This window comes from Choristoneura fumiferana, chromosome 23 (assembly GCF_025370935.1).
Source record: "Choristoneura fumiferana chromosome 23, NRCan_CFum_1, whole genome shotgun sequence".
Lineage (NCBI taxonomy): Eukaryota > Metazoa > Arthropoda > Insecta > Lepidoptera > Tortricidae > Choristoneura > Choristoneura fumiferana.
The window spans coordinates 2,074,253-2,099,041 of record NC_133494.1 but is presented as its reverse complement, the minus strand read 5'-3'; the positions used below and the strand labels follow the sequence as shown (position 1 = coordinate 2,099,041).

General features: G+C 37.7%; 2 protein-coding genes across 2 annotated transcripts; both read left to right on the top strand.

The window, feature by feature from the left end:
* The first annotated feature begins 3,131 nt into the window (after positions 1 to 3,131).
* On the top strand, positions 3,132 to 6,760 carry LOC141441180 (uncharacterized). The gene is made up of 4 exons (XM_074105856.1): positions 3,132 to 3,137; positions 3,453 to 3,614; positions 5,112 to 5,264; positions 6,568 to 6,760. The coding sequence occupies exons 1-4, from the start codon at positions 3,132 to 3,134 to the stop codon at positions 6,736 to 6,738; spliced, it is 492 nt and encodes a 163-aa protein (XP_073961957.1). The 3' UTR covers positions 6,739 to 6,760.
* A 10,068-nt stretch (positions 6,761 to 16,828) lies between these two features.
* LOC141441179 (uncharacterized) lies at positions 16,829 to 21,668 on the top strand. Its single transcript, XM_074105855.1, has 3 exons — positions 16,829 to 16,895; positions 19,049 to 19,201; positions 21,462 to 21,668. The coding sequence occupies exons 1-3, from the start codon at positions 16,839 to 16,841 to the stop codon at positions 21,666 to 21,668; spliced, it is 417 nt and encodes a 138-aa protein (XP_073961956.1). The 5' UTR covers positions 16,829 to 16,838.
* Positions 21,669 to 24,789: the final 3,121 nt, after the last annotated feature.

The following is a 24,789-nucleotide window of genomic DNA, read 5'->3' as shown; positions in this document are numbered from 1 at the left end:
TTCGTGTCGTCACAGCCTAGTGTGTATATGTCTTTATTTTATGTGTTTAGGTTTAATGGGTCCCACTGAAAAACAGCGTTGTGGCTTGCCGCAACCAACATATGCTGCGTGGGTGCCAATTTATACTATTCGATGTTTTTTTTTCAAATTATTATTTCATCCTAACGTGTTTTTTCTGTGTATCGAATATGTGCAAAAAAATGTCTCTCTCTCTCTCTCTCTCTCTAAAATTCACAAACTTTTTGATAATATTTAAATTATAAATATCTTCTAATTGTAGACGGTTATTGACAATAAATTATTCTCATTCTTATTCAAATACTAAATTACTCAGCTCTACTACTTCTTGAAGCAGTGAAAAAATCTAACTCCAAGTCAACGCAACCAAGAGATACTCTTAAGTCATTAAAAAGGAACCTATTTCCGTTCAAATGCCGTAACTGAAAAACCTATAGGGTAGTACTGGTTTTCCTAGAAACTAGAAATTTTATGGGTTAATTTTTTGGTGGTTCTACTCGTGACCACATCCACTGTCATGTGGTCGAAACGTCAAGGTAAATATTAGTCGTGTGTTACTGTGGTTAGTCTCTTTTATGGTATTTAACTATGAGTGAAAATCACGATAGTTAAAATACATTAAAAGATATGATATTTACATCACTAGTTGTGTCTTAGAAAGATTATACCTGGTGCAGGATGTCGCTGCACACGGGGCAATAAAAGGTGCGAGCACAGTGGAGCATGTCGCGCGCTCACTCACACTTATGCGTCTTATGGCAACGCATAGTGGAGCACAACGCTCGTATCGATATGTTATCGGTAAATGTTTACAAGATAAAAATCGAACAATAATGGTGATTTTCCACCGGCGAGGCGAGAGGAGAATTGAAATTTGTATGCATTCTCGCGTGCCCGCCGCGAGCCGCCGCGGGCGCCGCCATACAAATTTCAATTCTCGTCTCGTCTCGTCTCGTCTCGCCTCGCCGGTGGAAAACAACCTTAAGTCTTGTTTTTTTTGTATGTATTGCGCATTTATTTTGAGTACCTAGTTAATTTAATATTATTTACTATTAATAATTATTGATGAATGATGAAATAATTACCTCAGTATTTAAACACTACCCAATCAAATAATTCGCTAATTACGATCCACATACCCGCTGATTCGAAATTACCCTGATAAACAAATAAATAATAACAAGTGACCGTTTCTTTTTGATCATTGTTTTGAAGCGCATACCTACATGAGGTACTCACTGTTTAGTGTATCGATAGCGTGTGCTCGACACAAGCACAACACTACGCAAAAAATGTTTTATGACCCCGCGTGCAGCGACATTCTGCACCAGGTATAAATTCATTTAACCTGCAAAATGTTTCCTTCAAATTAACGAAAAACAAAAATAATACAGTGTAAGTAATATCATACAGTCAGTTACATTGCGCCCTTTACTAGATACACATATAAGAAAACTAACAGATACAGTCTGCATATAAATTCCATACCAAGCTACCCGTTATTTATATTCGTCGGTGTGTCATGAAACTTTTTTTTTATTCGATTGGATGGCAAACGAGCAAGTGGATCTCCTGATGGTAAGAGATCACCACCGCCCATAAACATCTGCAACACCAGGGGTATTGCAGACGCTTTGCCAACCTAGAGGCCTAAGATGGGATACCTCACGTGCCAGTAATTTCACCGGCTGTCTTACTCTCCACGCTGAAACACAACAGTGCAAGCACTGCTGCTTCACGGCAGGATTAGCGAGCAAGATGGTGGTAGCAATCCGGGCGGACCTTGCACAAGGTCCTACCACCTGCAATTATAAAGTCATTAGGGTTATAAACCAATTGAATGTTGTTTTTTTGTTATGATTTGTTATTTTATTATTCATTATTATAATTGTTTGTTTGTTTGTGTATAACGATAGCGGCATTAGGATAAGCAGTAATATGGATAATTATGTTTCGAAAAATAACCAACAAATTACTTTACAATATGTACAATGCCCGTACAATCCAAAAAGAAGAGGTCCACTATAAGGTACATGAAATGAAACGCCACACAGTTTACATTCGTAGCATAGTATATTCAACAAAAAACAACTTCTTCCTTTTATAGGATCTGAGGCAACCAAACGATAGCGCCATCTAATTCGATCCCAGTGACATCTATCGGATTTTAAATAAACTAAATATTCCGTGAACACAATATTCGGGGATCCTGGCTTTTACCCGGAAATATTTTTCGCAAATGATTTATTTCTCAACTGCTTCATATGGACGAACGATATTTTTTCCGAAACTGTTAACTATTCAGGATATAATTTACTGAATCAGGCGTTGCTTTGCGGAGGTCCATATCAATCTACTAAAATAATTTCTTTGCTCACCCGCGACCTTTGATAGCTAAGTTTATGCAAGATATGCGAGTTCATGCAGTTCCTCCACATCCACACTGTAAGAACACACACAAATCACACAAACCCATCTATCACCACTACCACACTACACTGACGCGTTTCGAACTCAACCAGAGCTGGCGTCACTTTGCGGAGGTCCATATCAATGAACTAAAAGAATTTCCTTGCTCACCCGCGACCTTACGATAGCTAAGTTTATGCAAAATATGCGTGTTCATGCAGTTCATATTTTGCATAAATTTAGCCATCATTCTGTTTTGTGATGTACAAAATCGGCGGAAAAAATCACATTGCGCATAACATCATCCTAAATGAAAATAATATCAGAGATATACTTAGTATATAAGCTTGATGATACTCACAGAGCACGTTGATAATGATACTATTCATTGTAATAATTTTCATACATTTATTGAGGTTGAGAGCAATAAAAGTAGCACAATGCTTGTGAATTATAAATGTTTAGTGCTTCTTTGCTTCCTATACTCCACGCTGTTGTGTTGTTTGGGAAAGGTAAATTGAATACACACATACATACAATATCTAATAAAATATAAACATTTATTAGGATAAAAATAAATCAAAAAGCAGAAATAATACTAAATATTACAAACTAAATTAAAATAATAACAATAATAGTTTAAGCTTCAATTCAATATCTATCAAAGATCAAGTAATAAGTCAAGTAATCTATCAAAAATCAGAATGGTAGTAAGTATATCAAACTTACAAGGAAAACTATAACGGCTAAGTTTGCTTGAGAATTATTAGTAGTTTATGAGTAAATAGCAGCCTAAGGTATAAAATATACCTAAACTTGGAATATTCCGTACAAAATACGAAATCCTTAGAAAAATATCACTTAATTTTTCCGTAATGGCTACGGAACCCTATTTTGAGCGTGTCCGACACGCTCTTGGCCGGTTTTTTAAATTAGTACATACTTTATGTCGCCGCATGTTTAACTCTCCTCTCTCCAACTCTCCTGCCGACACCTATATCTCCATTTTTCCTTATTGATCGCAGGTTAGTTACTACATACTGACACAGCGTCCTGCCGTCACTTACTTTAACAAAACATACATTGCTTACATAAAAGTTTCGTCGCAGCGGCATGGACGAAGCAACCCTTTGTACTACGTGGATATTCATTACAAGTCGGTGGTGCCTTTTGACAACGAATTTAAAGTAAGTTTTAAAACACTCTCTTCTATGTCGTTATACTTTTGACAGAGTGATTGTGGTCGTCAGATGACGATCAGTTACTACTGTAGGTCTGAACCTTCTTTATGACACTTATGACTTTCTCGGAATAGGCAGTTGTCTCACCGCCGGCGAGGAAGCGATTAGCTATCGACTATTTTTTCGCTCAAGAAACGAACAAAAGATATAGATCCTGTGTGATTAAAAGAGACACACATATATTAATAGTTGATCGCTGGCTGTTCACATCCGTATACCTTTACTTGCCCGAATTTCATTTGCCCGAATTTCACTTGTCATACCAACGTTTGCCATAAAACATATAGAACCGTGCTGTTTTCAGATTTTTTTAAAATTCATCTTATTATAATGCAGTAGGTTAGGTTAGGTTAGTTTAATATGAACTTTGAAGAAAATACCATTTCAGAAATAAATGACTTTATGTATAGCAAATGAAAATTATGGAAAACGATACATTATGGCATATGAAATTCGGGCAAGCGATAGAGAACCGCGAGAAGCGAGTAGAGCTGGAAGCTAGAAATGAGCTGGTGAGCAGCGAGAAGCGAGTGCGTAGTTCCAATAGTTTTGTAGCTGGGCTATAAGCGAATGATCAAGTGCGACGGGCGATTTCTCGCACCACTTGTTAATCGCCAAGCTAACATTGGTGAGCGAGTATCGCTGAGCTAGTATGGCTCAGCGAGGGTTCTCTATCGCTTGCCCGAATCTTGAGATACTCATTATCCCTTTGACCAAGGGCGTCGCCCTAAGTTAATATGGAGAATGAGAAAAGTATGAATGGTAGGTAAAGTCGAGCGCACATGAACTTTGGTACTTAGGACTTTGGTTTGGTTGCTTTACATTTGGCAACTTTTATAGAATCTCTGGGGGGGGGGGGGCTCTGCCACTTGACACCAATTGACCTAGTCCCAAACTAAGCAAAGCTTGTACCTACTACGGATACTAGGCAACGGATAAACATAAATACATACTTAGAAATATATTAAAAATCCAAGACCCGAGAACAAACATTCGTATTATTCATACAAATATCTGCCCCGGCCGGGGATCAAACCCGGGTCAAGCTTCGTAGTCAGGTTCTTTAACCACTTGGCCATCCGATCGTCAATATGCCTATAATTATTAAAATGTTCAAAACTCTAGGGATAAAAAGTATTCCTAGGAGCTTTCGATGAGTGCGTGGTGTGGTGATTTCCCCTTAACTTCTTCTTGCTAAGCTTTAAAACATTATATTTTATTGATTTCCGTCGACAGAAAAAACTGGACTTTCGGGCTATGTCGGTAACCTTAGTTCTACTGCGGATATCATCATTTCTGATTCTATCTCGCAGAGAAACCCCGAAGACCTCTCCATAGCCCTTTGAGTGACTTTAGCTTCCTCATGAGGCCCATCGTTAGCGCCCACGTCTCAGATCCGAAAAATGTGTACGTACTTTAATACATTCTTAAATTCATTTGCAGGTAGACTTCTATTTTTTCGAGCTCCTGAGCAATGAGTACCGGCGCGGCTTCGTGGAGATGCACTTTAAGTGGTGCGACTTGATTCACAAGAATCCATTCTTCGGGGCTCCTATGAGGCAGGGCAAGCTGTTGAAGCCCTGCCCCTATCCACCGGTACGGCACTCATTGATTCCAAATTGTCATTAATCTTTGCAATGAAAAAGCTGCATCTCAAGCAGAGATGTGCGAGGTGTGTTACGAGGAATGTGTTTTTTCATTAACCAATAGAAACGCTTCATTTACCTAGCCTCGCAGAGCACATCTCTGGTGGAAACAGCTGAGCGGAGCGAGGCGAGGTAAATGAAGCGTTTTTTTTTCGACTGGATGGCAAGCGAGCAAGTGGGTCTAAGAGAACACCATCGCCCATAAAAATCTGCAACACCAGGGGTATTGCAGATGCGTTGCCAACCTAGAGGCCTAAGATGGGATACCTCAAGTGCTAGTAATTTCACCGGCTGTCTTACTCACAACACTTTCTCGCACATCTCTGGTGAAAATGGAGCTATTGGTTAGTTTTCTAGTTAACAATAGTAGATTGTTGCTCCAAGCAGAAAGTTATTTATTACCTACTGCACCGAGTGCCGAGCGTCAGCGAGGGCTTTAAAAGGCACGAGGGCAATATAAATTACTGAATGCGAGGTGCATAATCTTCTTTTCTTTCTACTATTACAGGAATAGTAGGCGAAAAAAAACTCATGCTAAACAATTAATAGGAAAGAAATGTCACTAGCACTCGATGATTCCATTTTTGTAAGTTTACATTCGCACTCTCAAAAATGACCATTTGTTTTAATTTCTTACTTTTTTTTTGGCAGAGTTAGTATATATAGCAGATATTTTTACCCGCGATATGTCAAAATTTCGGATGGGCGCCAGGTTGGCCAACCAAACACGCAAAGTTTTTTTTTATGTACGGCAAATACGGCTACTATTTTTGGTAGGATTGGTAGCAACAATTTTTTGTACGCAATCTGTAAAATTTCATAAGACCGTAATATCGAGCATCAGTAAAATCAAGTTACGCGGAACAAAACCCGAAACTAATTCATAAAATTATTTTTCTTTTGTCAATCAAACAAAAAAAAAATACAGAGATGAAGCACGTCAAGGTACGCGAGTGGGGCCCCGTAATTGACACTGCTCTCTAGGAAACCTCGGCATTTTGTTTACATAGACAACGTTCTAGTGACGTCATTCACCGCTTTATCACGGCCGCTATATGCCGACACCGCTGATCCTATAGGAAACCAAAGCTTAAGCTAATTCTTGTCCGAGGAAGCTGCCAGCCCTTCACTTCCCGTGACGTCTATCCACAAAATTTCGCATTTTTGTAGCTATCCTAATAATGTAGAATGTATTGATAGGATAGTACGAGTAGAGGGATAGTAGAATGACTTTATTTCACTCTTATTTACAGGACGTTTACGATATGTACAATATGACTATCCCATCATTGGCCATCCCCCCCGGATTCCCGTTTACGAAGGGACGCATCTTTGCGAACGTCTCTCATCACGGTAACGCTGTCTACTGCGGCCACATGGACATGGAGCTCAAGGAGAAGATAGTAAAACCTGAGAAGGTTTAGGTTTAGTGAAAGTAACATAAAACACCAGCACTAGATCAAAGGCTTTGAAGTGAATAACATCGTGTGTTGGCGGCTGGTTGGGACAAAGCCTCCTTATTTGTATTATGTACTTACGTTTACTTTTAATTCTTTATTTAAATCCAGTGTGCAGTTCGTCTGAAAGAGTACATCAACTCGGTTGCTCTGTCAGATTGGTTGCGCGAACATTGTTCCTTTGGTTTCCTTATTATTAAAGTTAAAAACCATCTTAATCCCGTGCCTTTTATTTAAATCGTCAACTGCATCATGCAATAACTTTTAGCTTGCCTCATAGGAGCCCCGATGAAAATGGTCTCGTGAATCAAGTCGCACAACTTAAAGTGCATCTCCACGATCCCGTGCCGGTACTCGTTGCTCAGTAACTCGAAAAAACGAAATCTACCTGCGAAAGTATTTGGAAAGAGTTTTAGCAGGTGATAAACAAACAGACTTACAAACTTTCGTATTTATAATATTAGTAGGATTGTTCCGATTTTTCAAAGAACTAGCGATGAATAAGCTTGACAGAAAAACAACTGAAATACAAAACCTTCGACCCTACGAAGGGGCGGATCGCTGATGCGACCCGAGCCCTGGCCCGGATGGAGCGGGGAGGGTTCCCTCGCGTTGAAACCCTCCTTTCCCTTGTGCTTTCTCTGCATTTACATTTCCCTGAATTGGTTTAAATCTTCATTTGGACTGTGCGGGAAACATCCGACAAGTATCGTTACATTGCATGCTCGTGCCACAAAGAATGTGTTAGTTATCGATCATTGCCGGCAATGGACTGCAACTCGCTCTATTTCTCGCAGCCTTTTTTCGCTCGACTTTTGACTTTATGCCAGTATTGGTTGAGATTGTGAGTAATAAAATGTATTTAATGGGTACTCCTACTAACGTAGAAAAACAATATACGTATAGTACATTGTGTCTTAAGGGCGGTAAATAAGGAATTACGAACGAGAGTCTATTAGAAGCCCGAAGTCGAAGACTGAGGGCTTTAATGAGTCGATGTTCGTAATTCTAGTACCGCCCGTGCGACATACAATGTTTTTCATCACATTTGCAAGTAAAATTGTATATTTGTTAAAGAAAAAATATAATTGTTCCAAATATTGGCGATACCTTAGGCTGTGCTCTTGGCAGCGTCGCCCTCCCCCTCCCTCGGCATGCGCCGCAACGTGCGTGTGCATGTGGTCCATGTAGTCCTGCAGCAGCGCGCGCAGCGCCATCAGTACGGGCACGGACTCATTTACCGACCTTGGGCTTCATGGCAAGAAAATTTGTACGGGCAATGACTCATTTACCGACCACGGGTTTCATGAGAAGCACATTAAGGTCGAGGGTTTTATTTGGGGGGTTGCAATCAAGGTAGCCTGCATGTGAAGACACTGTTTACGAGCAAGTGTGATGAAAAATACTTTACTTATCTATCATTGTAATACAAACTAGACTTGTTTATTTCAATACAGAAATGTAGATGTTTAGATACTTTAATGGGAGTATTTCAATATTTAAGACACCAATCGTCAAGTCGCGGGCAACAGCTAGGTAGTGCATAATTATTTTTTACTTTTTAGTAGCCTTTTTTGCCGGCGTTTTTTTCGAGCGTTTTTTTTATTTTGTTGCATTTTTTGTTTACATTTAGTTTAATACCTATCCAAACCAAGTATAGGCACTTAGCTTTTCCACAGGTTTGACGCCATTTTTACGTGAAATGTTTTTGGTGAGTTTTATACCACTATATAATTTAGATCTATGACATAGTAGGATGATTTTGATTGATTTTCCGGAGCTTCAGCTTCAAGCTTCAGCTTTCAATTTGCAACGTGTTGTCTACTTAATAATGTTGTTGTGTCTTGTGTCGTAAATAAATGTAAGTACCTATTTTCTTTCTTTCTTTCTATTTATTTCAATAAAAGCTTAGTTAAGGACTCACGCACAATAGAATTAGCAGAAAAAACTCATTACGATATCAACGCAGTTTTATGTTATTGAAATGGTTTGCGTTGATTTAGCAATTATTGTTAATGATAAAATTACTATGTATGGACATACATAGGTCCTACTATGTTTTTATATCACATGGTTAGAATTACCTATAATTTTTTATTTGATTTTATCTAAACCTTATCCTAAACTCCTATAAACATAAATGAGGCTCATATATTTAAGTGTGTTTATTAACGTTAAATTATATCATTTAGATAATTGTGAATGATGTTTTGTGATAGAGAGCCAGACGGTAATTATATCATAAAAAAATGTAATACTGAAATCAATAACATATAAATACCTGGGCGACCGAGCTCTGCTCGGGTTAAAACTCGAAAACAAGCAATTTTTCAGAGATAAGACCAACCTAGATCGATTTTTCATCCCTGAATACCCCTACATAAGAAATTTTATCGAAATCGTTGGAGCCGTTTCCGGGATCCCCGAAATATATATATATATATATATATATACAAGAATTGCTCGTTTAAAAGTATTACATATACTTGGTTTGGATAGGTATTTAACTAAATGTAAATAAACTTCAGCTGCCCGATTTTGAACATTCAAGAATTTTGAACATTTCACTTATCTATCATTGTAATACAAACTAGACTAGTTTATTGCAATACAGAAATGTAAATGTTTAGATACTTTAATGGGAGAAGTTTAACATTCAACACCAATTGACGTTGTTTACATTAAGCTAAATACATATACATACCAGGTATAGATTAGTCAGAAGATGATTCCAATAATCAACAAGTTTTAACAAATTAAGGGCACATAACATTACATAGGTATAAAGTACCTACTTGACGAGACAGCATTTCAAAATCATCATACCAGCCTATTCGTCCCATTGCTGAGTATAACCCTTCTCTCTGAAAGAGAGTACTGGGCCGTAGCTCCCACGCGGGCCCAGTGCGAATTGGGAACTTCACACACACCATTTGTAGACTTTAGTTCTTTGGCGAATTTGCCGTATTCCGGATTTTATCACGCAAAGAAAGTCCGAGCTCTCTCTATCTCTAGGTTGCCTGGAATAGATCGCTCTTAAGCGATAAGACCGCCTATTGCTTACCTTGTAATTTTCTTTCTGTATCACTTTATGTCGTCAGTCCACCTGGTGGGAGGCCTGCCAACGCTTCGTCTTCCGGTTCGTGGTCGCCACTCGAGGACTTTTCTCCCCCAACGGTTATCTGTTCTTCGAGCGATGTGGCCTGCCCATTGCCACTTCAATTTGCATATTTTTCCAGCTATGTCAGTGACTTTAGTTCTTCGACGAATTTCCGTATTCCGGATTCTATCGCGCAAAGAAACTCCAAGCATAGCTCTCTCCATAGCTCGTTGCGTGACTTTGAGCCTCTCTAAGAGGCCAACAGTCAAGGACCAAGTCTCAGCGCCATAAGCATATATAGAGTATATTTCTGGTGTACAATAAAGAGTCATTGCATTGTATTGTATCGCTCGTAGCGTCAATATAAATTATTAATTCAATAATATTAATACTTAAGTTAATGAACTGAAATGATTTTTACTTGCGGAATATGGGTTAAGTTGGGTGTTACGTCATTAATAATAAACTCAGCCATAAACGTAATGTAATATTCGAAGATATCTATTGCGCATAACACCATCCAACTCAGAATATAATCGGTACTAAAGCATTTCATACCTGCGTATACTTAAATAAAATAATACCTATATTGGACGTGCGCCCCAAAAGCAACTCTTAAATTATCCTACGATGGTTCTAAAATCGAAGTTTTTTATACCATTTGTTTTCTTTTTATACAGCACATTGTGGTTTTGCACTGGGAAGGTAAACCTTGATTAGTAATTTAATCTTAGGACGTCTTGTCGGCTTTTTTAAATCTCGATTTAAGGCTTTAACTGACAGTTCTTGTATGGATCTGACAGGACTTAAGACCACTTAAACCTAGATTAAAAAGCCTGCAAGCGGAAGTTAATGTTTACTTTTAGGTCGTCTTGTAGGAGAAAAATAAATCTAGATTTTGTAGTTAAACCTGATTTAAGCTTGATAGTTCCATACATTTTGACACTACTAAACTGAGTTTACCGCTAGTTCGAGATTTATGTGTTTTCCAGCAAGTAGTCATTACAGTTCAACAGTCGGTACCCATTCATGTTTGTGTTTTATTTGTCACTTTTAATAAGTGTAGTCTCCCCATCCCAGCCTATATACGTCCCACTGCTGGGCACAGGCCTCCTCTCAGAACAAGAGGGCTAGTAGTCATACTTGTTAGAGACAAAATGCTGCACTTCGTGAAGAAAGCAAGCCGCTTTGCACAGTGATAGTACAGGCTAAACTGAGTGATTTGACTCGCAGCAGCGGAAGTTTCACCCCTTAGGAACAGAGATGCGCCACTTCTTTAAAAAATATTTCGAAAATTCTACAAGCTAAAGTAATAGACCGATTTCATGTTTATTATCTCAAATGAGAGCCTATTATATACGTTACTTATAAAAAAATACAAAAAAAATATTTACAAAAAACTTTTGTCAAAACAACGCCATCTTAATTTTTTTTTCTTACCTGATTTGTAGTTTTTACTTGATTGCTTAAAAAAACTGTATGCAACATGCATGTTTTAATGCATATACATATTGCTGAGTACATAACGAGTATTTCAAAAAAAATCCGACACCGATACCTATCATATTTAACGAAATATGAAAGTTTAAATGTGAGCACAAATTTCTTTAAAAAATATTTCAAGAAATTCTACAAGCTAAACTAATAAACCGATTTCAATGTTTAATATCCCAAATTAAAGCTCATAACATTCGTTATTTACAAAAAAATATAAAAAAAATATTTACTGAAAATTTTGGCAAAAAACACCATCTCAAGTTTTTTTTCTTACCTGATTGGTAGTTTTTATTTGATTGCTTAAAAAAACTGTATGCAACATCAATGGTTTAATGCATATAAATATTACTGAGTACATAACAAGTATTCAAAAAAAATTCGACACCGATAACTATCATATTTCACGAAATATTAAAGTTTAAATGTGAGCACAAATTTCGTTAAAAAAATTCAATAAATTCTACAAGCTAAACTAATAAACCATCCCATATCCCAAATTTAAAGCTCATAAAATTCATTATGTAGAAAAAAATATTAAAACAATATTTACTGAAAACTTTTGGCAAAAACGCCATCTTAAGTTTTTATTCTTACCTGATTGGTAGTTTTTACTTGATGCTTAAAAACATTGTATGTTGTATGCTACATGAATGGTTTAATGCATACTTATATATATTTCTGAGTAAATAACAAGTATTACAAAAAAATCCGACACCGATACTTTTCATACTTCACGAAATATTTAAATTTTATTGTGCACGCTTTCTTACAAATAAATTTCAACGAAATCTTCAAGTGAAACTAGTTCTCTGATTTTAATGCAATTGTTAAATGAAAAAAAGAAGAACGAAATTACCTAATTTATTAAAAAAAAAGTTTTTCCTGGTGTTACGAAAAAAATAATTACTTTTAAATTAGTAATTATTAAGACAAAAATAAAAACTATACCGTTTCGGCATAGTTGGTTCTGAAAAGTAATATATATGCTTAGTAGTTGGCGAATTTATTTAAAAAATAGCTTTTATTTGATAGGTAGGACTACAGCTTATAGATATGTCACATTTGAATAAAAGTCTATGAACATCAATGTTAAATATTTAAATTAAAACCTATAAGTCCTCTTCGGGTTCATCGGCAGATGTAGAACTGAAAAGGAAAGTCATTTTGAAGTACTTGTGCTATTCCAATACTACAAAATCACAGATCTTTAGACACGGACTGTGTTGCTGTAATTACTGTTGAATTATTTTTGTGCCTAGTTGATTACCATTAGATCTAAAATTTGTGCCTACCTGTGGAAATCAGTGGTCAGCATACAAAATAACCCTGCATTGAATATTATATTAACTTACTTTTGATTTGTACTTTGCAGAATTTACACTGGGCAGTGCATGGTAAGCTGACCCGACGACACCCACAACACATGGTATCGCAGCCCGATTTGCAGCCACAATGTCCAAGAGGCTAAATTGCGACCAAATCGCTGTTACTGCCGACAATTCTGGAGTCCTTCTCTTTTGCCTTAGTCCATCCCAAGAAGATGGACATGGTATGGACATGCTTTGTATAAACATACACTGCGTGCAGCTTACCAGCGGGCCAAATATGAGAAACGCTCTGAAACCAGAAGTTTCCGTACCATGTCCATCCTCTTGGGGATGGACTAAGGCAAAAGAGAGTTGGCAAAAGAAAGTAAGCCTCTTGGACCATTAAGTATTTGTGGCTGCAAATCTGGTTGCGATACCATGCGTTGTGGGTGTCGTCGGTCGTCAGCTTATCATGCACTGCCCAGTGTAAATCCTGCAAAGGTGGCTGTACAAATCAAAAGTAAGTTAATATAATATTCAATGCAGGGTTATTTTGTATGCTGATCACTGATTTCCACAGGTAGGCACAAAATTTTAGATCTAATGGTAATCAACTATACACAAAAATAATTCAACAGTAATTACAGTTACACAGTCCGTGTCTAAAAAGATCTGTGATTTTGTAGTATTGGAATAGCACAAGTACTTCAAAACGACTTTTCCTTTTCAGTTCTACATCTGCGATGAATCCTTATAGGTTTAATTTAAATATTTGATAAACATTGATGTTCATAGACTTTTATTTCAAATGTGACATATCTATAAGCTGTAGTCCTACCTATCAAATAAAAAGCTAATTTTTAAATAAATTCGCCAACTACTAAGCATATATATATTACTTTCAGAACCAACTATGCCGGAAACGGTATAGTTTATTTTTGTCTTAATAATTACTAATTTAAAAGTAATTATATTTTTCGTAACACCAGTAAAAAACTTTTTTTAATAAATTAGGTAATTTCGTTCTTCTTTTAATTTAACAATTAAACATTAAAATCAGAGAACTAGTTTCACTTGAAGATTTCGTTGAAATTTATTTGTAAGAAAAGCGTGCACAATTAAACTTAAATATTTCGTGAAGTACGAAAGGTATCGGTGTCGGGTTTTTTTGTAATACTTGTTATTTACTCAGAAATATATATAAGTATGCATAAAACCATTCATGTTGCATACAACATACAATGTTTAAGCAATCAAGTAAAAACTACCAATCAGGTAAGAAATAAAAACTTAAGATGGCGTTTTTGCCAAAGTTTTCAGTAAATATTTTTTAATATTTTTTTCTACATAATGAATTTTATGAGCTTTAATTGGGATATTAAACATTTAAATCGTTTATTAGTTTAGCTTGTAGAATTTATTGAATTTTTTTTAACGAAATTTGTGCTCACATTTAAACTTTCATATTTCGTGAAATATGATAGTTATCGGTGTCGAATTTTTTTTGAATACTTGTTATGTACTCAGTAATATTTATATGCATTAAACCATTGATGTTGCGTACATTTTTAAGCAATCAAATAAAAACTACCAATCAGGTAAGAAAAAAAAACTTGAGATGGTGTTTTTTGCCAAAAGTTTTCAGTAAATATTTTTTATATTTTTTTATAAATAACGAATGTTATGAGCTTTAATTTGGGATATTAACATTGAAATCTGTTTATTAGTTTAGCTTGTAGAATTTCTTGAAATATTTTTTAAAGAAATTTGTGCTCACATTTAAACTTTCATATTTCGTGAAATATGATAGGAATCGGTGTCGGATTTTTTTTGAAATACTCGTTATGTACTCAGCAATATGTATATGCATTAAAACATGCATGTTGCATACAGTTTTTTTTAAGCAATCAAGTAAAAATCTACAAATCAGGTAAGAAAAAAAAACTTAAGATGGTTTTTTTGACAAAAGTTTTTTGTAAATATTTTTTTTTGTATTTTTTTTATAAGTAACTTATATAATAGGCTCTCATTTGAGATATTAAACATTGAAATCGGTCTATTACTTTAGCTTGTAGAATTTTTTGAAATATTTTTTAAAGAAGTGGCGCCATCTCTGTTCCTAAGGGTGAAACTTCCGCTGCTGCGAGTCAAATCACTCAGTTTAGTCTGTACTATCACTGTGCAAAGCGGCTTGCTTTCTTCACGAAGTGCAGCATCCGGCCAAAAAATGGCCTTAACAAGTATGACTATAGGGCCTAGGGCTAGGGCTAGTGTAGCCTATAAGTTTGTTAAAATTGTATTTTATGAAAGATAAATAAAGATTATTATTATTATTTATACTAACTCGGGTCATACATACGCTGAACAAAATTGCCGAAGAAACAGATTTGTTTCTCTGTGTTTTGAGTGAATTCACAAAGGTAGCACTATCTGTTATATGTTACAAGAATAATTAATTACTTATATATTGAAGCAAGAATTTAGTATTTGTGTTGGAACTTCTCTGTCGCATTAGGTCAAGCCTGTAATGATAGATGTAAGTGTGTGTACAATAAATAATAAATATTATTATTCAAAATCGTGATCTGATCAGTTTAAAAACTCCCAGTCTATCTATAGGGTCCCGACTGTTGCATTTGCCATTTTTAGTATACCGCTACCCACGTTTACAGATTATGTAAAAACTATTTTATTTGTATGACCTCAAAGTTGAAAATTGACTGAAGGCACGCCCATCTGTCAAGTGTTAACTCCAAATAATCATACTGTACTAGACTACTAAACCCGTTGTTTTCCTTTTTCGTTTTTATTCAAAGTATTTTTAGCATATATTTTTATCAGATGTTTCTGTGAAAACTGTAGATTAAGTTACTTAACAAAGTTCTAGGACTAGTCTTTTATTTCCTTTTTAGTTTTTATTTCACTTTTTAAGGCAGTCAAGTTTTTGACTTTTTTGTCAATTTTATATTTATTTCCGTCGTATGTTTTCCATTTTATATAAGTAGGTTAATCATTAGAGCTGGTTCCCACTTGTCGGATGTCGGGCCCGGATTTTAATCGGATGTTCCAGGGGCAGAACATTTTATATGAAGCTATTCACACTTGCCCGACACGATCAATTTTCTATAGAAGTGACCGATATTACGACCGATATTACCGACGAAACGGATTGGACACCCTACTAGTGGGAACGGGCTCTCAGACAATTGAAATATAAATTCCTCTAATTTTACATCTATTTAAATCGTGATGTACACAATATATGTTAAAGTAGCTTTTGCTCGCGACTTCATCTGCGAGGAATTAGTTAATCGCTCACCCACGGGAATTATGCATTTTTTCTGGGATAAAAACTATCTTGTGCCCTTCCCACAGAGCCTCAAACTATCGCCATACCAAATTAAATCAGAATCGGTTCAGTGGTTTGAGCATGAGGAGGTAACACAGACATTTTGTAACATTAGTAAGGATGATTAAAGTAATTTATTGAATCAGATGTTACTTTGCAGAGGTTTACATAATTATATAAATGATGATTAATGAAATGAACTAAAGACAAAGCGCAAGTGGGTGAGCAATGTAATTGTATCACACTTGTATCTATACTTAGTTTGGATATGTATTTAACTAAATGTAAAAGAACGTCAATTGGTGTCTTAAATATTGAAATTCCCCATTAAACTATGTAAACATTTACATGTCTGTATTAAAATACAGTGTCTGTATTAAAATACAGTAGTCTAGTTAGTATTACAATGATAATTAAGTAAAATGTTTAAAATAAATCGGGCAGCTGAAGTTTGTTCACATTTAGTTAAATACCTATCCAAACCAAGTATAGTTCATTGATTAATATTAAGTTTTAGAACCCTTTAGATTAGAACCAAGGTTCTGGCAGAATATCAGCAACTTTGTGCTCAGCCAGCTTTTCTTTTTGTACGCATTTTTCTCGTATGCGGTTCGTGTTAAAATATTACTTTTGTAAAATGTGACCAAATATTAATTGTCTTGTATTCTTATAAACTAAGTTGAAGAAAATTTAAATTTATCTGCAACAGGTCATTTACTACATAGTGACAGAGCGGCCGGCCATTACGTATAAGAACAGTTCATACATATCTTTCGCCAATTTTTCGTCACGACGGTACGGTCGCGCCAGTCCCATGTACTTCGTTGATTTGCATGTGACGGCACTTACTCATTTCGGCACTGAAATCAAGGTAGGCATATTATGATTTACTGTCATTGAGTACAAATAGAAAAACGACAACTCGAGATAATAAATACGACCGAGCAGAAAAATGCTAAAACTGTCTAGATCTTGTACAATTGTCAAAAAACCCGGCCAAGAGCGTGTCGAACACGCCCGAAATGGGGTTCCGTAGCCATAACGAAAAAAATAAGTAAAAATTTTCTAAGGATTCCAAGTTTAGGTATATTTTATACCTTAGGCTGCTATTTACTCTCAAACTACTAATAATTCTCAAGAAAATTTAACAGTTGTAGTTTTGCTTGTAAGTTTGATATATATACTTACTACCATCCTGAATTTTTTCAAATTTTTCCACCCACCGGTTTAGATTTTAGAGAGGGGACGCTCGATTTTAATGAAAATTTGCAGTTTAAAGATATTTTGCAAACAAGTCAATGAATTGAAAAATCGTGTAAGTAATTCCCTAATGGGTTTAAAATACCTATCTAACGATACCCCACAGTACAAGGTTGGATACTCTAATATATATTTTTTAAAAAAAATTCTGTTGTGTTTCGGCGTGGAGAGTAAGACAGCCGGTGAAATTACTGGCACTTGAGGTATCCCATCTTAGGCCTCTAGGTTGGCAACGCATCTGCATTACCCCTGGTGTTGCAGATGTTTATGGGCGGTGGTGATCTCTTACCATCAGGAGAGCCACTTGCTCGTTTGCCTTCCAGTCGAATAAAAAAAAAAAACCATTTTGTTGGCATAGTTCCCCTGGAGTGGCAAGCGTCCGGGTCCCGGCATACCCTTGTTTGTCAAAAACCCTTGAGTGGCAAACCACCGGCTCCCGGCAGCCTGTCAAAAACCCTTGAGTGGCAAGCGACCGGCTCCCGGTCGTAGTCATTCTGAACTCTATTTGAAATCAATCGGTTTGAGCCTACATGTAAAGTTTTGATTGTTTTGGACTATGTTGCCTAATGCGTATTTAAATTTGCTATTAATTTAAGATACGAAATTCCGTTCGGGTTTAATTAATTTACAATGATAAGAAGTTTGGTCCTAAATGTTTCTGAAGTGTTTGTGTTTTCAGCACAATTAAATTTTGACAAAAATGTTGAACTTAGTATCTTTGATCCGAATTCAAAATAATAAATTCATGTGGACGATTTTCTATTTGTACTGAACTGAATATAATACAAATAATATAATAATTATAATCCTACTAATATTATAAATGTGACAGTTTGTGAGTGGGTTTGTGAGTGAGTGAGTATGTTTGTTACTTCTTCACGCTGAAACGGCGGGAAGGATTTGAATGAAATTTGGCAAAAAGTTAGTATGTAACCTGGATTAAAACATAGGGACAAAATCTCTTAATAACAACCGCTGGGCTTAGTCATGAATGTAGGTAGATGGACGTCTGGAATAACACATAGGCTACTTTTTATCCCGATGTTCCCACGGGATAGGGATAAAATCTCGAAATAACAACCGCTGGGCTTAGAGTCATGAAAATTGGCAAAGGTGTTTTAATTTAACGTCAATGAAACCCGCGATGTAACTTTAGGGAATTCCCACGAGAATTTAATAAAATCCCGGAATTTTAATTCAACTATTGTATCTTTATGATTTACGCGTGCGAAGTAGTAGCTAAACGCTAGTATAATATAATAATCGGTGTTCATTATACTTAATCCGATCAGCATGGACAAGTGCGCGTGCTTTCGTATGTCTGTCCTGTAGCTTTATTACTCAACAGATTCTTGTGAAATTTTCTGAGTAGGTTGGATAACGAAAAATGTAATATTATGTAAAAACAATTAAAAACTACTTACTTGCTTTAAAAGTAAATAAAATAAAAAATAAATAAATAACATAAAGTAATAATAATAATCAAATAAATTTTCTTTACTAGTAGTATATAGTATCTATCTATCTGTCATAGGATAGGATCAGCAGTGCAGAGCAACTGTTCCGGATGGCTCAAGATAGGGAAAAAATTTCAGAGCTAACGGCCAACTCCTCCTTCAGAGAGAGAGAGAGATAGAGAGAGAGAGAGATAGAGAGAGAGAGAGAGAGAGAGAGAGAGAGAGAGAGGGGGGGGGCTGCCGGCCCTTTTGGTCGGCCTCTTTTTGGTCGATTCAAAATTAACTCACTGCTTAGCGTGTGTTGTAGGTGGACTTCTATTTCTATGAGTTTCTGAGCAACGAGTACCGGCGCGGGTTTGTGGAGATGCACTTCAGCTTATGCGATCTCATTCACAAGGACAAGTTTTTTGGGGCCGCGATGAGACAGGGGAAGCTGCGGCAACCCTGCCCGTATCCACCGGTAAGGACAACATTAATATATACTGCAGCCTGCTCTCTGACTTGACCCTCTAGCTCTCCCCAGAGAAGTTAGCTCTCTTTGCGTTTTCTGTAGGGTCTACAACGGGGAGTGCTCCGATGAACTCTTCGGGCTGATTCCGGCTGCTTAATTCCATCACCGCACTACTCGGAATAAAAGTAGCTTCCATCAACATCACCTTGATGGGTGGCGGTCATCCTCCGTGTAGTTTAAGCGTTCCTTTTTACCTCGCACCTGTCATTTATGGAACAGTTTGGCGGCCGAAGTTTTTCCAACTCACTCCGATATGGCTACCTTCAAAAAGCGAGTGTACCATTTCTTGCAAGGCCGGCAACATCTGCAGTCCTGATAGTGCTGTGGATGTCTATGGGCGTCGTTAATCATTTAAAATCAGGTGAATCGTCTGCTCGTTTGTCTGCTATTACATAAATAAGTTTTTTGTAAAAAATATTTTTTAATATAAGTTTTTTTTTTGCTGACTGTACGTTTTGTTGACTGTACTTGTATTGTCATCCAAACTACAATTGCATACCAAATTTCAAGCCGATGCCATTAACTGTTGAAGAGTTCCGTCTGTGGAGACGATCTTGACTGGTCTACCGGATGTCACTACCAAATTATTGTATTGTCACGCAATTTACATAAGTATACCAAATTTCAAGTCATTTCAATTATTGAATGTTGGTCGAATATAACTTGCAAGATTTGATTACAGACAGTCAGACAGACAGACAACGGGATCGGTGAAACTAAATAAAAGCTTGTAAAAAAGCCTTTACCCGTGGTTTCTCTCGCGTAAACCGTTACATCTGGCAGTCGAATTGAAATCCCGAAATTTTTGTCAAAATAATTTAGCCTCTGTTTCACTATCCATTGATTAAATTTATTTGATGGATAAATGTGATGCCGTCTCTGATTGTTTAGACGGAGACAGCATCACATTTATCCGGCAAATGAAATTAATCAATGGGTGGTAAAGCAGCCCCTTTAGTCTCATTCCCAATAATATTGTATAACCTGAAATTTCATGTTTCTACTTAGACTTAATTTACATATTTTACTTTTTTTTATCGAACAGCTGGCAAATGATCCCACGATAATACGAGTATCAGGATACAAAGTAGCTTATGTGTCGCTATACCGAAGCTATCGCGGAAGTCAGCCTTTTTGCTTTAGCCCATAACTGTTTCCTACTGCTGGGCAAAGACCTCTCCTCTTGACTTCCACTCCACATCTTCCTATCCCCTATCCAGAGCTATATTTGGCCACTTACTCAGTTCCGCGTCCAGGTTATCTCGCAATCTTCGCCACGGCCTGCCTAGCCGCCTATGATTCTCAAATATCTCAAAACAACGAGGTGGCTAGTGATGGTGGAATACGTCTGAGCTTGAGAATCTTGAGATTATGATGTGTTATGGTGTCCGTCCAGCTATTTACATACCTACAAAGTTTATCCAAATTGGTCCAGTAAAAAAGAAACAAACATAAACTTTTTTATCATGGGACACTTGATACTGATTGACATAGTCCCAATCTAAGCACAGCTTGTTCTATGGATACTAAGCAAAACGAATAAACATATTTGTATTTATAGATAAATACAAACTTAAATATATATTAAACATCCAAGACCCGAGAACAAACATTCGTATTATTCATACAAATATCTGGCCCGGCCGGGGATGGCATCCGGGACCTCGACCTTCATAGTCAGGTTCTCTAACCACTTGGCCATCCTTGGTCGTCAACACAGACGCACGCACACACCCACTCACAAACTTTTACATTTACAATAACAGTAGGATAAGATAATAGTACAACTAAATCCCCGTTAAACTCGGGCGATTATTGTAGCATTTGCTCCTTCTAGTCTAGTCATAATGAATTGATTTAGCTTAGACAAATTCTATATTAAGTTATAGTAATTTGGCTTCTCAAGCAGAGGGTCGCGGGTTGAGGTGGGCACACATTTCAGAATTTTTCAGAGTTCTCGTAGGTACCATCATACCATGCGCTATATTGCCTTGACATAACCCCTGTCACGGAATTCAACGAACTACATTGAACGTTCACAAAACCGTGCTATGAACTAACTTTGTGCGCCGTTTTGATGTAAGAAACATTCAGTCTACGAGTATACGTAGTACATAGATGTCAATGAAGGTTCACAATGTCAATGTCAATGTAAACGTCAATAAGATCAATGATAATGATGAAGATAAGACTCTCTTGTGATCCGCAGGGCGACTATCATATGTACAACATGTCCATCCCGTCGGTGGCTATCCCCCCCGGATTCCCGTTCACGAAGGGACGCATCTACGCGAACGCGACCCGTGGCCAAGATTACGTGCTCTGCGGCCACATCGACATGGAGCTCAAAGAGAAGCTGATCAGACCAGGTCGGAAGGATAAAAAGAGTGCTGTGCACAACTTCTTCCATAACTAAAATTTTGTAAAACAATAACACTTTGTTCCCTAAATTAAAAATAGATTAGTATTAAAGAAAGTAAAACTACAGTGATTCTAAAAATTGTCCCTGCGGTATGGTACCGAAGACGCTGGCAGCATATTTCCTCGCTGGATCGTAAGGCTAATGCGTTGAGCGAAGAAGCTGTCAGCTCTTTAGTCTTCTGTGGTATGTCTGAGTCTAACATTTTAAACTTTCGTGATTCTCACTCATAGTCAAAATACCACAAACGGGACTTATCACGCTATTATTACACAAGTAATATTTACCTCGACGTTTCGGCAACGTTACAGTTGCCGTGGTCACGAGTAGACTGAAGTGTGGGGTGTCAAGTCTGCCTAGCGCCTACCCACACTTGATCACTAATAGTGCCGGCACTCGTATCACGAACTACCCGCACTTGGTCACTTTTATTAGTCACCCTTGACACCTCACACTTCAGTCTACTCGTGACCACGGCAACTGTAACGTTGCCGAAACGTCGAGGTAAATATTACTTGTGTAATAATAGCGTGATAAGTCCCGTTTGTGGTATTTTGACTTCTGAGTCTCTTTGATAAGTCTTTGAAAATACTCAGAGCGCCAGGGCCCCACAGACCAAAGGGTCTCGCCACCGAAAGGTACAAAAATTATGTTCGGCGCCAAAACCACTGTACTCGTACTTTCCCGCTTTGGCAGTTGCTATACCGTTTCTGCTACCTTTATAGATCGGTAAGTATGGGTAAGTCTGAAACATGACATACAAAGATCTGTCCTATTCATGACATGTAAACTAATTTTCACACCTGGAATAAAACAGACTAGATTGCCCGTACATGAACCACTACCACTGTTGTCAACTTCACGTGCGACGCAATACCTAAATGTTGTGTTAGTGATGTTTTGTTTTGTAGTTGTCCTTCTGGATGTCTTAACTAACACTAGCATAAGTTTTTTCAACTGTATTACTAACTGAATGATCAGAGTTGGTCTAAAATAAAAAATATTATTATTAAAACGTGTTTTCCCACATTATAATTGCAATACAGACAATTTATAAATTCCCTTTTTAACGAACATGAAACTACCGTGAGATTCACTCATATTAAATATAATGACCCGGATAACTCACGTCTTAAATCGAGTTTAGCTCGACATGTTTCGGGCTAATCCGTAGCCCTTCGTCTTCGAGCAACGCGACTCAGCGGCTGCTGCAACACGCGCACTGCGCGCCGCTGCTCTGCTTGCGCGACTACCCGACGAAACTGACACCGGCACACAACTACCGCGTTTTCATCATCATTATACAACTGTCAAATGTAGGGTAGCACACAACACTAACAACATCGCTCTGTAAAGGTACGTTCACACACACCGATGACGCAGCACGAGTATTTAACACCGTTTTCCAACTCGGAGGTACCGACCGTCCAACCACTATCCCGGTTGAAATTCGGCCGACGACTAATCCCTTTTTAACGTACGAAAAAAAACGGAGGAGGTTCTCGCGTTGATGCGTATATCTTCATGTATGATCACGCATACTCGTAAGTTTCCGTTTTTATCCTTTGGCTACGGAACCCTTAAAATGTATCACCAATCAAGGTTTTGGCCAGGTAGCCGGGCGAACGGGTTCCCCTCAAGTTTACTGGCCGAGCATTCCTGGGACTGCCAGTCGGCAGACCAGGCAGATCGATCGAATGTTAAAAGGTTGGCGGATGAATGGATTAGACCAGAGAGGCCTACGCCAGGAGAGTCGCTGGCGTATAAAGGTCTGTCCAGGGTTCTGGCAATCGGCAGGGGCGGCGGCGGGACACTTGACACCAATTTTCCTAGACTTTTAAAGAAAGAGAAAGATTTATTTTGGTTCCTTCAATATGTGTACCACCACCTTATAGTAATAAGATTAAAACACTAAAACTAACAATAAAACTAAGTTACTTACGTGGTGACACTACAGGACACCAAAAAGGGCCTCCGCATGTTGCCACGTGTTATGTGTGCAGCAACGATGGTTTTCTGTGGAGCACATAAGGACATAGGATAGTTTTTATCCCGAAAAATTACCAAGTTCCCGCGGGATAGCGATAAACGAATTCGCAAACGAAGTCGCGGGAAAGTGGCTAGTAAGCGATTCAATGGTGCGTGCGAAGTTCCCAATCCGCACTGGGCCCGCGTGGGAACTATGGCCCAAGCCCTCTTGTTCTGAGAGGAGGCCTGTGCCTGGCAGTGGGACGTATTTAGGCTGGGATGAAGTGTTGAAGTGAACTTTCTTTACTTTCCAAAAGGGCCTCCAGTTCTTGTGTCCCAGGGCCCCCGCATGGCCCAAGACGCCGGGTGACACTCCCGGCCCATATAATACCGACATGGAAATACCGACCCTGTTATAGAAACTAACGCCCATAGAAACTGACATGAGCTTCTATGGGCGTGTACACGAGAAACAGGGCCGGTATTTCCATGTCGGTATTATCCGGGCCGGGAAAGAGTGTCACTCAAGACGGCCCTAAATGACCCTACGGGCAAACGCCAAGCTACTGTACGAGTAACGTTACATGTCCTATAGCCCAAGTCTTAATCACGTTCGTTATAGACCATTTACGCCATGTTCTGGCGCTCCCGACACTGTAGGTGCTTTATCTCTGAAAGGTAATGCACTGTGAAAATTTATAAAGACGACCAGCGAATCTTTTTTCTAGTGTGCGATAAAGCGTAGAAATTAAATCGTCACAAGCCTTATGGGCACCCCGGCCAATAGTAGCGATCTTGGAGATATTTGTGAATATCAGGTTTTAGGTTTAGAATAAGTTAGTTTTAGCACTGAATAAGTAATATTTTTCATAAAGCGTTTTATGTTCGCGTTTATTTTTTTCGCTTATTTTACCACTGCAGTAGATTATTTTATCAGTTGCGTATATTTTCAGCAGCATTAGGCAACACACGCCTGATGTCGACGGATTCCATTTAGGCTTTCGACATTCTAGACGTATGTGTATCAAGTTTATGACATTTGATTTTAGACGTTATGCTACGTAGCCATCAGTCGGAAGCCTTCCACTGCTGAATATAGGGGAGGCGCTTAAAACTCCACAATTAACGACAACTCGCCACTTGCATCCAC

What these genes read in the sequence shown, in the direction of transcription:
- LOC141441180 (XM_074105856.1), top strand. An exon ending in CTTTTGACAACGAATTTAAA is followed by an intron (nt 3,615 to 5,111) that starts GTAAGTTTTAAA and finishes ATTCATTTGCAG; the next exon opens with GTAGACTTCTATTTTTTCGA. An exon ending in AGCCCTGCCCCTATCCACCG is followed by an intron (nt 5,265 to 6,567) that starts GTACGGCACTCA and finishes TCTTATTTACAG; the next exon opens with GACGTTTACGATATGTACAA.
- LOC141441179 (XM_074105855.1), top strand. Translation starts at nt 16,839, where the DNA reads ATGTACTTCGTTGATTTGCATGTGACGGCACTTACTCATTTCGGCACT. An exon ending in ATTTCGGCACTGAAATCAAG is followed by an intron (nt 16,896 to 19,048) that starts GTAGGCATATTA and finishes CGTGTGTTGTAG; the next exon opens with GTGGACTTCTATTTCTATGA. An exon ending in AACCCTGCCCGTATCCACCG is followed by an intron (nt 19,202 to 21,461) that starts GTAAGGACAACA and finishes TGTGATCCGCAG; the next exon opens with GGCGACTATCATATGTACAA.